This window comes from Somniosus microcephalus, chromosome 28, assembly GCF_052327205.1.
Source record: "Somniosus microcephalus isolate GS21.2 chromosome 28, FLI_Smic_1.0, whole genome shotgun sequence".
Classification (NCBI taxonomy): Eukaryota; Metazoa; Chordata; class Chondrichthyes; order Squaliformes; family Somniosidae; genus Somniosus; species Somniosus microcephalus.
Genome location: NC_141014.1, coordinates 19,619,431 through 19,633,450, shown reverse-complemented (window position 1 = coordinate 19,633,450; position 14,020 = coordinate 19,619,431). Strand labels below are relative to the sequence as shown.

At 46.5% G+C, this 14,020-nt stretch overlaps 1 protein-coding gene across 1 annotated transcript; it reads right to left on the bottom strand.

Annotated features, from left to right (window-relative positions):
• Window positions 1-11,493: 11,493 nt before the first annotated feature.
• On the bottom strand, window positions 11,494-13,471 carry smim45 (small integral membrane protein 45). The gene has a single exon (XM_085969268.1). The coding sequence runs from the start codon at window positions 13,469-13,471 to the stop codon at window positions 13,265-13,267; it is 207 nt and encodes a 68-aa protein (XP_085825394.1). The 3' UTR covers window positions 11,494-13,264.
• Between the last annotated feature and the right edge of the window lie 549 nt (window positions 13,472-14,020).

Sequence of the window (14,020 nt, the reverse complement as noted above, 5' to 3'; positions counted from 1 at the left end):
CCACAGGTGAGCTCTCTCTCTCTCTCTCTCTCTCTCTCACTTCGCTGGACCACATGTGAGCAGAGTTTCTGACTCCTCAGCAAAGCAACCTAGTAAGGAGTTAAGGGATGGTAATTAAGGGGATATTGCTAAGATTGTTTAATCAACATTGTAGCCATTTAATCCCTCATTTTTACCATCTGCATTCCCCCATTTAAGCAATTTTACTGTAATTACTGTGTTCATGTGGTATAGTTTATAATTTGATTGTAGTTCATTTAGTTAATAAAACTTGATTTTTTTTCTCTCATCCAAACCACGTGTCCATTTTAATATCATTAATTATAAGTCTTTCAGTCAGAACTGGAAGGTGGGGTAGCGATTCGAAACCGCTGTTTGAAAATTGGTTTATTGGAAATTGGTTTACAGTGTAGCAGCAGGCTGCCTGACCAGGTGAATTACCTTACACCAGTTAAAAGATGCCCCCTTACACTTTGTCATTGCCTTGATCAACTTAAATATAGACACACATAGAAAAAAATAATATATATATAATCTGTCGCTCTGCGTGGTTAGTGTGGTTCAGTGACAAGTTCTAGGAATAATCCTTGACTTTGGAGGCAGCGAGGGTGAAATTCGTTGAGTTCAATGGAGATGAAAATTGGGCGGGGTGTAAAACTGGTGGTCGCTCTGCTATCGCCCACTTAACGTTACTGCCCGAGACGAATTGCTGAATGTTTTATTATGGCAGGTTCTAAGTTCAAAAGGTGTCGACAAGGCGCGGTTTCGACTGGTTGCTGTATCGTAAAGCTAGCGGTACGTTTTTATCGGTTGCTCCAAGGTAGCGGGATGATTTCATCTGGACATTATTTCTAGTAAAATAGTAAATGCGTTGTAAAATAATCACCTGGAATCTCCGCGGGGGTTGCTCCTGATCTCCTGTCATAACTTCGGTGTAACTCTGGGAGAAATGGTGTAAATGGATAAATATGGTCCTGTATGCCCTTTCTCCAGAGGTCCCACTGATCTTCCACTGAGGTTACGGCAAGAGATCGGGAGATCCTGGTGGAAATTCTTCCCCCAATGTTTTTCTGATATGGTCAGAGTCCTGCAGCTGTATTTATGATGGTTCAAAAACAGGGTAAGCAAAGAAAATCTCCCCCCTCATGAGTGATGATGATGATGGTTTGTCCAAAGTTGCCGATGATGACAGCCTATGATTCATCGCCAATTTAGGACAGATTGTGTGTTCCCATATGGCTGCACAATCTGATTTTCGGGAGGAAAGTTTCCCGCAAACATAGAAACATAGAAGATAGGAGCAGGAGTAGGCCATTCGGTCCCTCGAGCCTGTTCCGCCATTTAATGAGATCATGGCTGATCATCCAAATTCAGTACCCTGTCCCTGCCTTCTCCCCATATCCCTTGATCCCATTCTTCTTTACAATACTCGTAGTGATATACTTGCCATAGAGGGATTACAATGAAGGTTCACCAGACTGAGTCCTATGATGAGGGATTGTCCTATGAGGAGAGATTGAGTGGACTTTTAAAAAATTCGTTTATGGGATGTGGGCATCGCTGGCAAGGCCAGCATTTATTGCCCATCCCTAATTGCCCCTTGCGAAGGTGGTGGTGAGCCGCCTTCTTGAACCGCTGCAGTCCGTGTGGTGAAGGTGCTCCCACAGTGCTGTTAGGGAGGGAGTTCCAGGATTTTGACCCAGCGATGATGAAGGATCGGCCGATATACTTCTAAGCCAAGATGGTGTGTGACTTGGAGGGGAACTTGGAGGTGGTGGTGTTCCCACTAGGCCTATATTCTCTAGAGTTTAGAAGAATGAGAGGCGATCTCATTGAAACATATAAAATTCTTAAGGGGCTTGACAGGGTAGATGCAGGGAGGATGTTTCCCCTGGCTGGGGAGTCTAGAACCAGGGGTCACAGTCTCAGAATAAGGGGTCGGCCATTTAGGACTAAGATGAGGAGAAATTTCTTCACTCAGAGGGTGGTGAATCTTTGGAATTCTCTACCCCAGAGGGCTGTGGAGGCTCAGTCATTGAGTATATTCAAGACTGAGATCGATGGATTTTTGGATATTGAAGGAATGAAGGGATATGGAGATAGTGTGGGAAGGTGGAGTTGAGGTAGAAGATCAGCCATGGTCTCATTGAATGGCGGAACAGGCTCGAAGGGCCAAATGGCCTACTCCTGCTCCTATTTCTTATGTACTTATGCACTTATGAGCTCAGTGCACAGTTGGAGAAGGCTTGAGTCAGTCTCAAACTTTAAAAATGCGTTGCACCTGAAGAGTTCCAAAGCAGAGTCTCCATCGGCATCCTGGATGTTCAAACTGGGAATGAGTTACTGACAGGAAATTCTGGTTTGCAGGCCATAAATTCCTGTTACAGCCCTTTTCTCCCTGCCGCATTGGTTGTAATTATTGAAAATCTGACCCTGTTTTGTGATTTTGGTGTGTAGAATTCTGGTCACAGAGCAGATCACTTAACATATTCCTGGCATTGCTCAGCGGAGGTTCGAGTAACACCGGGGTGGCTGTAGGCCGTGAATCCATCAGGTTACCATGTCGGCTAGACTTGTGATAGTCTATGGTGAGCTGAAGCTTGGTAAAGGCTCTCATGGCGGTCAGTTCAAGAGATATGAGGATTACCTAAAGATCAACTCGAAAAAATTTGAGAGCACCTCAACTGACATGTGGGAGAACGTTGCTTGTGACAAGAAAAAGGTGGGAAAAGGTGATTCATGATGGCAAGAGAAAAGCTTGAAGCAAATCGTGTCCAGCTAGCCGAAGTAGAGAGGCTTAAAGGAAATCAAGGAACGATGAGCCCTTGGGTCAATCTAACATCTGGGGCTGGATTTTCTCAGCCCCGAGGAGGCGGGTTTGGAGGCGGGACTACCGGTAAAGTTGCAGAATTTGGAGGCGGATGGCAAACCCGCCCCCATCCCGCCTCCGTGCCCTCTTGCCAGGAGGCGGGAAGCCGCCCTGCCCCGGGTCTCGTCTCCTCGAGGCGGGAAAGGGATTAAAGCCTATTAACTGCCTGTTAACAGGTAGTTAACAGGCAGAAAATAGGATTATCCCCATTTTTCATTTCGATGTGCAGGCTTCCCGACCTCGGAGAACCCCGCCAGGGTGTAGGAGACGAGTAGGAGGTCTGCGGGGATCGGATGGGTCTGAAAGTGCGATGTAGAGGTGAGTGATGGGTGCAAGTGTGGAGTGGTAAGAATGTAAGGTGAGTGTAAAGTGTTAGAAAATGTTCACTTACCTTTGTTTTTGCCCCGTCTGCCCGCTTGGGTGAGCATAAAAGATCCCAAGGCACTATTTCAAGAGAGATGGGGAGTTCTCCCAGTGTCCTGGTCAACATCTACCCTCCAACAAACAATGCCAAATAAAACAAATTACTGGCCATTTATCTCATTGCTATTTGTGGGAGCTTGCTGTGCGCAGATTGGCTGTTGCAATTGCTTACGTTACAACAGTGACTACGCTTCAAAAAGTACTTCATTGGCTGTGAAGCGCTTTGGGATATTCCAAGGACAGTTGCTGTATAAATGCTTTACAGAAATTCTTTGTTTCTTTAACATATTCGAAACCCTGAAAAGAGCTAGCTTCAACCAAGATTAAGCAGGCCCATCTGAAAAGCACAGTACCTGGCTTACACAGAGGCAAGGGTGAGGACAATTGCATCCCAAAGCTCAAGCCATGATGCCACCTCTTTGCTTGGTCTGTACCCGACCCTTTGTCCTGTTTTGCATTGGGTAAAGAAATGATAATTCCCTGTATTGGGATATCGTAGAACACATATCATCTGCTCCAGTCAGTGAAAGGAAACCATTGGCTCACAGTGGTCATCCTGGCTGTGATTATCAGGACCATTTTTGTTGTTTGTTTCCGGCCTCCTGTGGATCGGCGGCAAAATGGTTACTATGGGAACACGTGTCATGTAATGTGCAATTTTCTGCAGTGTGCGGTTAAAGGGAAATAGCTGTTAAGAGTCTGTTCTTTCTGTATAAGGAACTGAAATGGTCCTTTAAGAATCATTCACCTGATGGGATGAACAATACAGCCTGGGGCATAATAGCAGGCGGCAACATTTTCACTTGTAAGCGCAGAAAAATAAAAAGTAAATCTGTTAAAAACTGACAAACATCTGGACTTTTGACCATCAATCCCAATGAGCAAAGGACAGGAAACCTTGATTGACACTTCAAGGATAGATTCCTTTGGACACGGGTAAGGCTCTGGGATTTCATTTTTGTGCTTTCTCATTCCTCCTGGTTGGGGCAACTCTGGGATTTACATCTATCTGCATCCAATGGTCTCTGCTGGAATCTTTTCTTCCTCTCTTTCGTTTCTTTATCCCAGAAGGTGACTCGATCAGGCCATTCACCAACGTGAGGTGAAAGCTATTTTAGACAATGGAATAGAAACCAAAAGTGTGCTTTAGTCTGTTTCTGTTTAACTATTCTTCCATTTTATACCTTGTTCATGTGTCTTACTTTAACATGTTAACCATTTGTTTTCTATTTGTGCTCATGTATGTTTTGCAAAAGTCTTAAATAAAAATGAAGGAAGAAAGGAACAGATAGATGAGGCAAAATATTTTAATTTAAGACATACTTCAAAGATGTATCAGAGCTTGTGGACAGAGTAACCAGTTTCTGCAAATATGAAAATATATGTCTACATTTTGTGAATAAACTCAGATTAAGCATAAATTTTACACAGTTTATTTGCTGCAGTCTGATAGAGAACACATGATGTGGGTCGAATATTGCACTTATCAAAGAATGAAAGCATGGTTTGGTAAAATGTATTTGCCTCAATGATTTACACTGAGGTTGGAGCTGGTTTAATGGGCATGCTTAGATGGGAGCAGGACTAGTTCAATATTGTGACTGGCTTAATGTGTTGACCTTGCTGAATGGGCGGCGTTGTGATGATTAATGTTACCCGAAAGGCAGATTGTAATTGATGAATTGAATGATCTTCAGCAGGCTGAATTGATTGGCGCTACACTGCAACTGTGTGAATGGGATGATTTGGATTGGGATCATTTATATGGGTGGGTTTGCACTGGATTTATCAGAATGGACGAGCTTATTTTGGAATCATCCGTACAGGTGGGTTTGGATTGAGATTAGCCGAATGGGCAGGGTCTACGTTGGGATTATCTGAATGGGCTGGGTCTACATTGGGATTATCTGAATGAGTTGGGTCTACATTGGGATTATCTGAATGGGCTGGGTCTACATTGGGATTATCTGAATGGGTTGGGTCTACATTGGGATTATCTGAATGGGTTGGGTCTACATTGGGATTATCTGAATGGGTTGGGTCTACATTGGGATTATCTGAATGGGCTGGGTCTACATTGGGATTATCTGAATGGGTTGGGTCTACATTGGGATTATCTGAATGGGTTGGGTCTACGTTGGGATTATCTGAATGGGCTGGGTCTACGTTGGGATTATCTGAATGGGCTGGGTCTACGTTGGGATTATCTGAATGGGCTGGGTCTACGTTGGGATTATCTGAATGGGCTGGGTCTACGTTGGGATTATCTGAATGGGCTGGGTCTACATTGGGATTATCTGAATGGGTTGGGGCTACGTTGGGATTATCTGAATGGGCTGGGTCTACGTTGGGATTATCTGAATGGGCTGGGTCTACGTTGGGATTTTCTGAATGGGCTGGGTCTACGTTGGGATTATCTGAATGGGCTGGGTCTACATTGGGATTATCTGAATGGTTGGGTCTACATTGGGATTATCTGAATGGGCTGGGTCTACATTGGGATACTCTGAATGGGCTGGGTCTACGTTGGGATTATCTGAATTGGCTGGGTCTACGTTGGGATTATCTGAATGGGCTGGGTCTACGTGGGGATTATCTGAATGGGTTGGGTCTACATTGGGATTATCTGAATGGGTTGGGTTTACATTGGGATTATCTGAATGGGTTGGGTCTACATTGGGATTATCTGAATGGGTTGGGTTTACATTGGGATTATCTGAATGGGTTGGGTCTACGTTGGGATTATCTGAATGGGCTGGGTCTACGTTGGGATTATCTGAATGGGCTGGGTCTACGTTGGGATTATCTGAATGGGCTGGGTCTACGTTGGGATTATCTGAATGGGCTGGGTCTACATTGGGATTATCTGAATGGTTGGGTCTACGTTGGGATTATCTGAATGGTCTGGGTCTACGTTGGGATTATCTGAATGGGCTGGGTCTACGTTGGGATTATCTGAATGGGTTGGGTCTACGTTGGGATTATCTGAATGGGCTGGGTCTACGTTGGGATTATCTGAATGGGTTGGGTCTACGTTGGGATTATCTGAATGGGCTGGGTCTACATTGGGATTATCTGAATGATTGGGTCTACATTGGGATTGTCTGAATTGGCTGGGTCTACGTTGGGATTATCTGAATGGGTTGGGTCTACATTGGGATTATCTGAATGAGTTGGGTCTACATTGGGATTGTCTGAATTGGCTGGGTCTACATTGGGATTATCTGAATGGGCTGGGTCTACATTGGGATTATTTGAATGGGTTGGGTTTACATTGGGATTATCTGAATGGGCTGGGTCTACATTGGGATTATCTGAATGGGCTGGGTCTACATTGGGATTATCTGAATGGGCTGGGTCTACATTGGGATTATCTGAATGGGCTGGGTCTACATTGGGATTATCTGAATGGGTTGGGTCTACATTGGGATTATCTGAATGGGCTGGGTCTACATTGGGATTATCTGAATGGGCTGGGTCTACATTGCCTTGCTGAATGGATCTATGATGGTGAGTTTCTGAGTATATAGCGCTGGGGTTGAGATTGCTGCATGCATTGTGTTAAATTTGGATCTGTGAATTGATTGGGTTTGGTTTAGGAGGTGGTATGATATTATCTATTGAATCAAGATTTACAAACCATTGCACCCAAACACTACAAATAACGAATATGGCTTTTAAACAAGAAAAAGTGCTTCAATACATTGGCTTTCTGTTTTACCATAAATAACATACAAGCAGTCTAAGCTCGTTTTCTATCATTGTAACACTGCTACTTCAATTAGTTTTACACAAGCAAAGTTATTGTAGTATCTACGTAAGCTTCAGTTAGAGTCGGGGTGTTGCAGGAATGATGCCACGGTCCTCAAATACTCAAACAGTGGGCTCCACTCAGTTTATGGGCATTTGGGAGATTCACGGCCAAAGTGAGTGGTCGGCGGTTGGACATTTTGGCAGCAGGATGGACGTGTTTAAACCAAGAGATATCGAGAGTAAATCCAGATCGCGTAATCAGACCACGTAGAAACCCACAATTTGAGCGACCTGGCAGATCTTCAGATTTAGTGTGACGTGTGTCAAACAAATTTTGATAAAGTGACACCTTGATTGGAAAGGACGTCCATTGATTTCCAATGGCAGCAATATCAAGCTGCACGGTTAAAGTCAATGTTTAAAAGGTCAAAATAACAACAGAAAATGCTGGAAAAACTCAGCAGGCCAGGCAACATCTGTGGAGAGCGAAATAGAGTCAACGTTTTGGGTCGAAACCCTTTGTCAAGGTCAAATTTAGTTTAAAGCCTGGATCCTGAAATTCCAGTTTGACGTTCATTTGAAATTCCTCTCTGCTATTTTAGCGAAGGAGGCAGCCCATGAAAAATAAATGGATTAGCAACTCCGCTAAATGAATGGTGAGAGGAATGTGCTCTGGACACCCCTGTGGAGTCGTTTCGGGGTCACAGGACATTAATTATGTTAACCAGCACCATCTGCGAGCAGAAAGCAGTTTTCACTCAGCTTTTTTCTTCATTTTGCTTCTGGCAAAATTCCGGATAGGTTGTTTCAGATTAAATTTTGCCTCAGATCAACATTTTGTCGAGAAACTTTGATCTAGAGAGGGAATCACTGTAGGTAATGAAGCTATTATCCTTACCAGTCAATACTTGTTCAAGTCCCAATATTTAAATAAAAAATCATCATTTTGTGTTGTACAATCCAAAGTTTTCCCTTTCACACACCAGACTAACCAGCACAAGCTCTGTACCAGGGTCGTAAGATGGCAGAAGGTGGGTTTGGGTGAAGGATTCCAATCGCGCAATTGTGCCATCACAAAACTTGCAATGAACACATGGAGGAAGATCACCTCTGTCCGTTGCTTGTACTGTAAAGAGATTTGACCTCCGTTGACCTGTTTCTGGGAGCGAGTTATTAAAAGCCATGCTATTAACTGCCAGTGGCTCTGTGGGCTTAACACCTCACTTGTAATACTGAGACTGCAGAGTGGGAAAGCTGCCAGGTCTGTGTGAGCGAGATGATCTCAGATTGGGTGGCACCAGAGGAAGAGGCCCTTCAGCCCATGGCGCCAGAGCCTGAATTGTAGTTTGACAGTCAGGGTGGGACTGGTACCTATAAATGAGCCTTTCATTTTCCATCCAGCGCATGCACTCCCTCCATCAGCACCGGTGTCTGCCTATTCTCTATCAAGGTGGAGATGGGAATGGAGAAACAATGTCCTCTTTATAAACATTGCACGTGATCCATCTCCACTTCCTAATGAAATTTGATAAAACACAGTAATAGGAATACTGCACCATATCCCAGCATGTTCACAATGAGTTCATCTTTAATCCAATCTTTGCTTAGTGTTTCATCTGATGTTGAATCATCTGCTGAGCACTCAAAGGGTTAACGATGTGACTTGCTGCGACTGGATGATTTTTAAAATATCAGAATTTTTGCATAGTTTTTTTTTCTTAACAGCGCATATTAACGACCCGTTAAAAGGACACCATGTTATATCACTGGTAATCTCACCAGGACAGTGACGCGTGTAGACTGAAAAATTATAATCTGAGTGATTGAACGATACTACATTCAACTCGAGCTTTTTCTTTATCCCTGTATTTTCTGAAAAATAATATCCCTGCAAAATATCAGATGGCTTTCCTTCCTTCCTTCTTTGTATATCACACATCCATTCTCCATTGGGGCTTGGAACGTAGGTCACCCGCTATCCATTGTTGCTGATTGCCTCGTCCTCCGTGGTGTCCCTTTGTGCATGATGGGCCACTGCCCTTTTCACAAAGTAACTTCCCTAATGCAGCAAAATGGATAGTCACGAGTGACTTAAAGATGTGAATGAGCTCTCTCATTTAAGTTTATTCTGAGGCTTGTACCTGCATACGTGGTGATCTTGTTGAGTTGTGGGGTTGGGGCGAGTGCAGCCGTGAGCCTAGCAGCTTTAAAGCTAGATAGTTGAAACTATGATAGGACCTATGACATAACTTTCTACTTGACGGTAAGGTTTCCAGTCTGAGCTTGGGTTGCAAGTTAAATGTTTTCCTTGGTTAAAGCCTCCCAATCATCTATACAATGAAAGTAGGCCCAGATAGAACTGCTTTATATTCAAGCGTTATTTTTCCGCTCCATCCTTGCTGTACCAGGAACTTCCAATAGGGAGCGGGTGCTTCTTTCACCAGCCCATGCTCTGCAGCCCCCCCCCCACAGAAATCCTACCAGTAATGGCAGGAAGCAGGTAACTGTACCATACTGTGCCCATGTGGGTGCCACTATGCCATATTCAGATGGCAATCAATGCCAGAGGGGATCAATAGTCATTTGAACCTGGGGCCTAACATCCAAAGAGACGCAGAAGCAACATTTGGTAGGCTTATCACAGAAATCACAGAAACCCCAGTGCAGATAGAGGCCATTTCGGCCCATCGAGCCTGCACCGACACATATCCCACCCGATCCCCGTAACCCCTACACCAACACATATCCCACCCTATCCCCCTAACACTAAGGGTCAATTTATCATAGCCAATCAACCTAACCCGCACATCTTTGGACTGTGGGAGGAAACCGGAGCACCCGGAGAAAACCCACGCAAACACGGGGAGAATGTGCAAACTCCACACAGACAGTCACCCGAGGCTGGATTCGAACCCGGGTCCCTGGCGCTGTGAGGCAACAGTGCTAACCACTATGCCACCGTGCTTAATCTTTGACCAGACAAGCCTGTGGTCCCACACCATGGAGCAGCAAAGTGTTCTCTCTGCGTCGTCCTATTTTTTCCTCTTCAAAATGTATCCACATTCTTACCTTAGAGGATAAGAACATAAGAAATAGGAGCAGGAGTAGGCCATACGGCCCCGCCAGCCTGCTCCGCCATTCAATAAGATCATGGCTGATCTTTGACTCCAACTCCACCTCTCCGCACTATCGCCATGTCGCTTCATTCCCCTGGAGTCCAAAAATCTTGAATATGCTCAACGACTGAGAATCCACAGCCCTCTGGGGTAGAGGATTCCAAAGATTCACGACCCTCCGACTGAAGAAGTTGTTCCTCATCTCATTCCTAAATGGCCGACACCTTATCCGGAGTCTGTGATCACTCGTTCTACACTCTCCAGCCAGGGGAAACAAGATGCAATTTTCTCTGCCTCAACTATTCCCTGTGGCAAAACATTCTGGGGGAAACATTTGGTTGCTTTGCGCCTCCCGTTAGCGCCCTGACGGGGCGCAAAGCAACTAGCGCCCGGGCGTGGCGCCGCCAACGCCTCCCGCGAAATTCAGCGGGAGGTTAGCGGCGGCGGTAACCGCTAGCGCCCCATGGGGCTGCGCCACCGTCGATGATGTCAGCGCCGTGCGCAGTGCCCCCCTCGCACCCCGGCCGCGATCTTCGATAGCACCCCCTGACTTACTGCCGGACGCTATGTCCGACGGGGTCAGGGGGGGCCTACCTGCGGCTGGGGCGGCGCTATTTAAAGGCGAGGTGCCGGGCGGCCATGTTTGTTGCTGGCTGGCTGCCAGCATCTGCCTCCGCTGCCGCCCTCAGCCTCCTTACCCATCCCCCCACGGAGTGCCGACTGTGCTCCATGAGCCCGGCACTTCTCTTGAGTGCCGGGCTCTTTTGCCGGCTCTCCCGATCCCCGGGGGCCCAGCTGGGGAGGAAGGCCTGCGATATTACCTCGCGGCGCCCCAAGAGGGAGACGGGGAGCTTCCAGTAGCGCCCCACTTCCCTCTTGGGGCGCTACCACTCAATTTCGGTTGTGGGGGTGCTAATTTTTCCGGGGCGCTAAAGTTAGGGCCCCGACGAAGTTAGCGCCCCGAAGGGGTGCAACTCAATTTTTGGCCGCTATGTTTCAACAGCCCTCCTAAATTCTCTTCACCCTCTCTTACTGACAGTTTTAAATTGAGTTCCTCTCTGAGACGTCACTGACACCTCATCCATAGACAATGGTCTTTCCCTGGTCACCCTATCAAAACCCTTCATTATTTTCTATTAAATCTCCTTTTAGCCCTATTTGCTCCAGTGGAAATAGTCCTTGGCCTAGAAATTCACTTTGGGCCCGCCAGCTGGCGTGCGCCCAAAAGTTAGCGCTGAGCGCGGAGCCAGTTTTTGCGCCCCAAGTCGGAACCGGGCGCTATTCCAGGGTGTGCCCGCCCCCGCTTGGGGCGCTGAAACTGAATTTCAGCGCTCTAGACGCCGCTGCGCCACCCGCTGCGGAGCGGCAGGCTGCGGTACTGCAGGCCTCCTCCTTCTCTTAAGGGGGAGGTGCCTGCAACGGGGAGATCGCCGCTGGATAGTGCTGGCAAATGAGCCTGGCACCACGGCAAAGTGCCGGGTTCGCGGAAAGCAGCCGGCAATGCCACGGGGGGGGGGGTTGGAGGAGGCCGGGGAAGGAGGTGCGGGCAGGCGGCCGCCGAAAAAGCAGCCGGCCGCACCTCCACCTTAAAGCGCCCCACTAAGGCTACAGGACGGCCCCGTTTTCTGATCGCTGTTTGCGGCCGCTGCGGAAGAGGCGGCCGCAACTAAATATGGCGGTCGGGCCGGTAGCGGGGCGGTAGCGGGGCACTGCGCACACCGATGATGTCATCGGTGGTGGCGCAGCGCTACTGGCTAACGCCGCCATTACCGCAGCGCTGAATATCAGCGAAAGCTCAGCAAGTGGCACAAAAGCCCTCTTTGGGCGAAAACTGGGCGCAAAGCCTACTGAATTTCTAGGCCCTTGTATCTCAAACTTCTCCACATGTTTTGTAAATCTGATTGGATACTCACTGAAGACATCTAGAGGCAGAATATCATCACTGCATCACATTTCCTCTTTTTTCCCTCAAGATAAAGGTGGATGATAAAGGCCATTTGGCCCATCGTAATTCATCCAAGACCCCACCGTTCCCCATCACAGTATCTAACTGTTCCTTAAATGTCGCAGTAGGGATGTTAACTCCAGAGTGCAACATCCCTACACAAAGAATTAGCAGCATTCCAAGTGCTGATAATTCTTTGTATGAAGACGTCAGCTTCTTGGGGTTCAATTTTCTCTGTGCTCTATTCTGAACGTTGTGGATTAACGACGGCATTAAAACAAACTTGCTAATCAAAGTACTTAAAATAGTGGACAGAGAAGATCAAAATCTCTTCAATTCCCTATTGGATTCATGAAAACTAGGTAGGTGAGCCTGAATGAATTTCTAGTTTCAGAATCCCTGTTCTAATAAACACCGTCCTGGTAAATGCTGCAATTATGACACTTTGGACATCATGTGGAACCTCCATTACCTGCGTTCACAGTGATTCACCAGAACATCTGCAGGACAAAACCTTGTACGAGAAGCGTCGCCTGTTAATGGTTCTGTTGTTGGTTTTGTCATCTCCTGATCCTGGTGCAGAAAATTCCACAGGCCAGGAATTGCCCTGGAGCTGCTCCCGCTCTATCCCCATCGCTTCGCTGTAACCCCACTTTAAGCTCAGTAAACAGGAGTTTTTCCACCACATATTTGGCAAAAATTCGGGAGCGAGAGCAGCTGGGAGCGAATTCCTGGCTGCAACGCTCCTTTTGTCATTGACATTATGGTTCCCCTGCCGGGGGGTGTTGCTGCACTTAAGTGTGAGGACAAATTTTGGGGACTCCATTATCCATTCCATTATCAACTGGGGCGTCCCCTCCATAATGGCTGATAATGGCAGCCCCACTATAGGTGTCAGGGTAGTTGGTCAAACTTGTAAAGATAATTATTGTCAATTGTCCTCCTATTGGCATCAAATTGGCCCCACAATCAGCTTTAAGAGCAATTTTGTTTAAAACCTAAAAATAAATTTTAACTGCCATGTAAACCTGAACTGGCCTATTTAAAGGATTATTAAATGCTCTATGGATTGCTTAACCCAAGAAGTGTGCCACCATTTGAGAAAATAAGCTAGTGATTGTCCATGTGGCTCTGCATGGTGGTTTTGATCGGAGAGATTCAGACCTCCGGTGGCCTGAAACCCAGATTGTCCCGGATCATCAACGTTTTTCGGACTTCCCGCTCTGTGATGGGCCGCTGTGTCCGCCACTTGTGGGCTTCCTGTAGGCCAGGCTCAAAGTAGTAAATGCAGGCGCCAAACCCAACCAGGATTAGAATGGAAATCATCAGGTAGACGGGGACGAACCAGTCCAGGAAGTGAGGCATATCTGGAAAGGAAGGAAAAAGAGTTTTGTGAAGACATTTTTGTTCCTTGTGAATTGTCTTTTATTTGGCTGGAGAGATGGGCGAATGAATGCTGGATTGCACAGTGGATTAGACCACTGACTTCTGGGATCTAGTTTGAATACAAGGGTAAAAAGAGTTGGGATTAATAAATTAGAATAGTGCCAGGTCACAGTGAAGCCTGTTGGCTAGGTTGTTGATGGAAATCCATTTTCTCAGTTGGTAGCATTGAGTTGGAAGATCGTGGGCTGAAACCTACTCCGGGGACGTGAGCACATAATCGAGGCTGACACACCGGTGCAGTACTGGGCCAGTGCTGCAGTGTCAGAAACTCTGCCCTCGGCAGGAGATGTTAAACCGAGGCCCTGCCTTCCTGTTCAGGTGTACATTAAGGATCTCAGGGCGCTACTCAAAGAGTTATTTTGGCCATCATCCCTCCATCAACCAACTTCCCCCAAAACAGATCATCTGGTCATTCATACACTTGCTGTTTGTGGGATCTTGCACAGGTTTCATGGTCCTCCATAACAG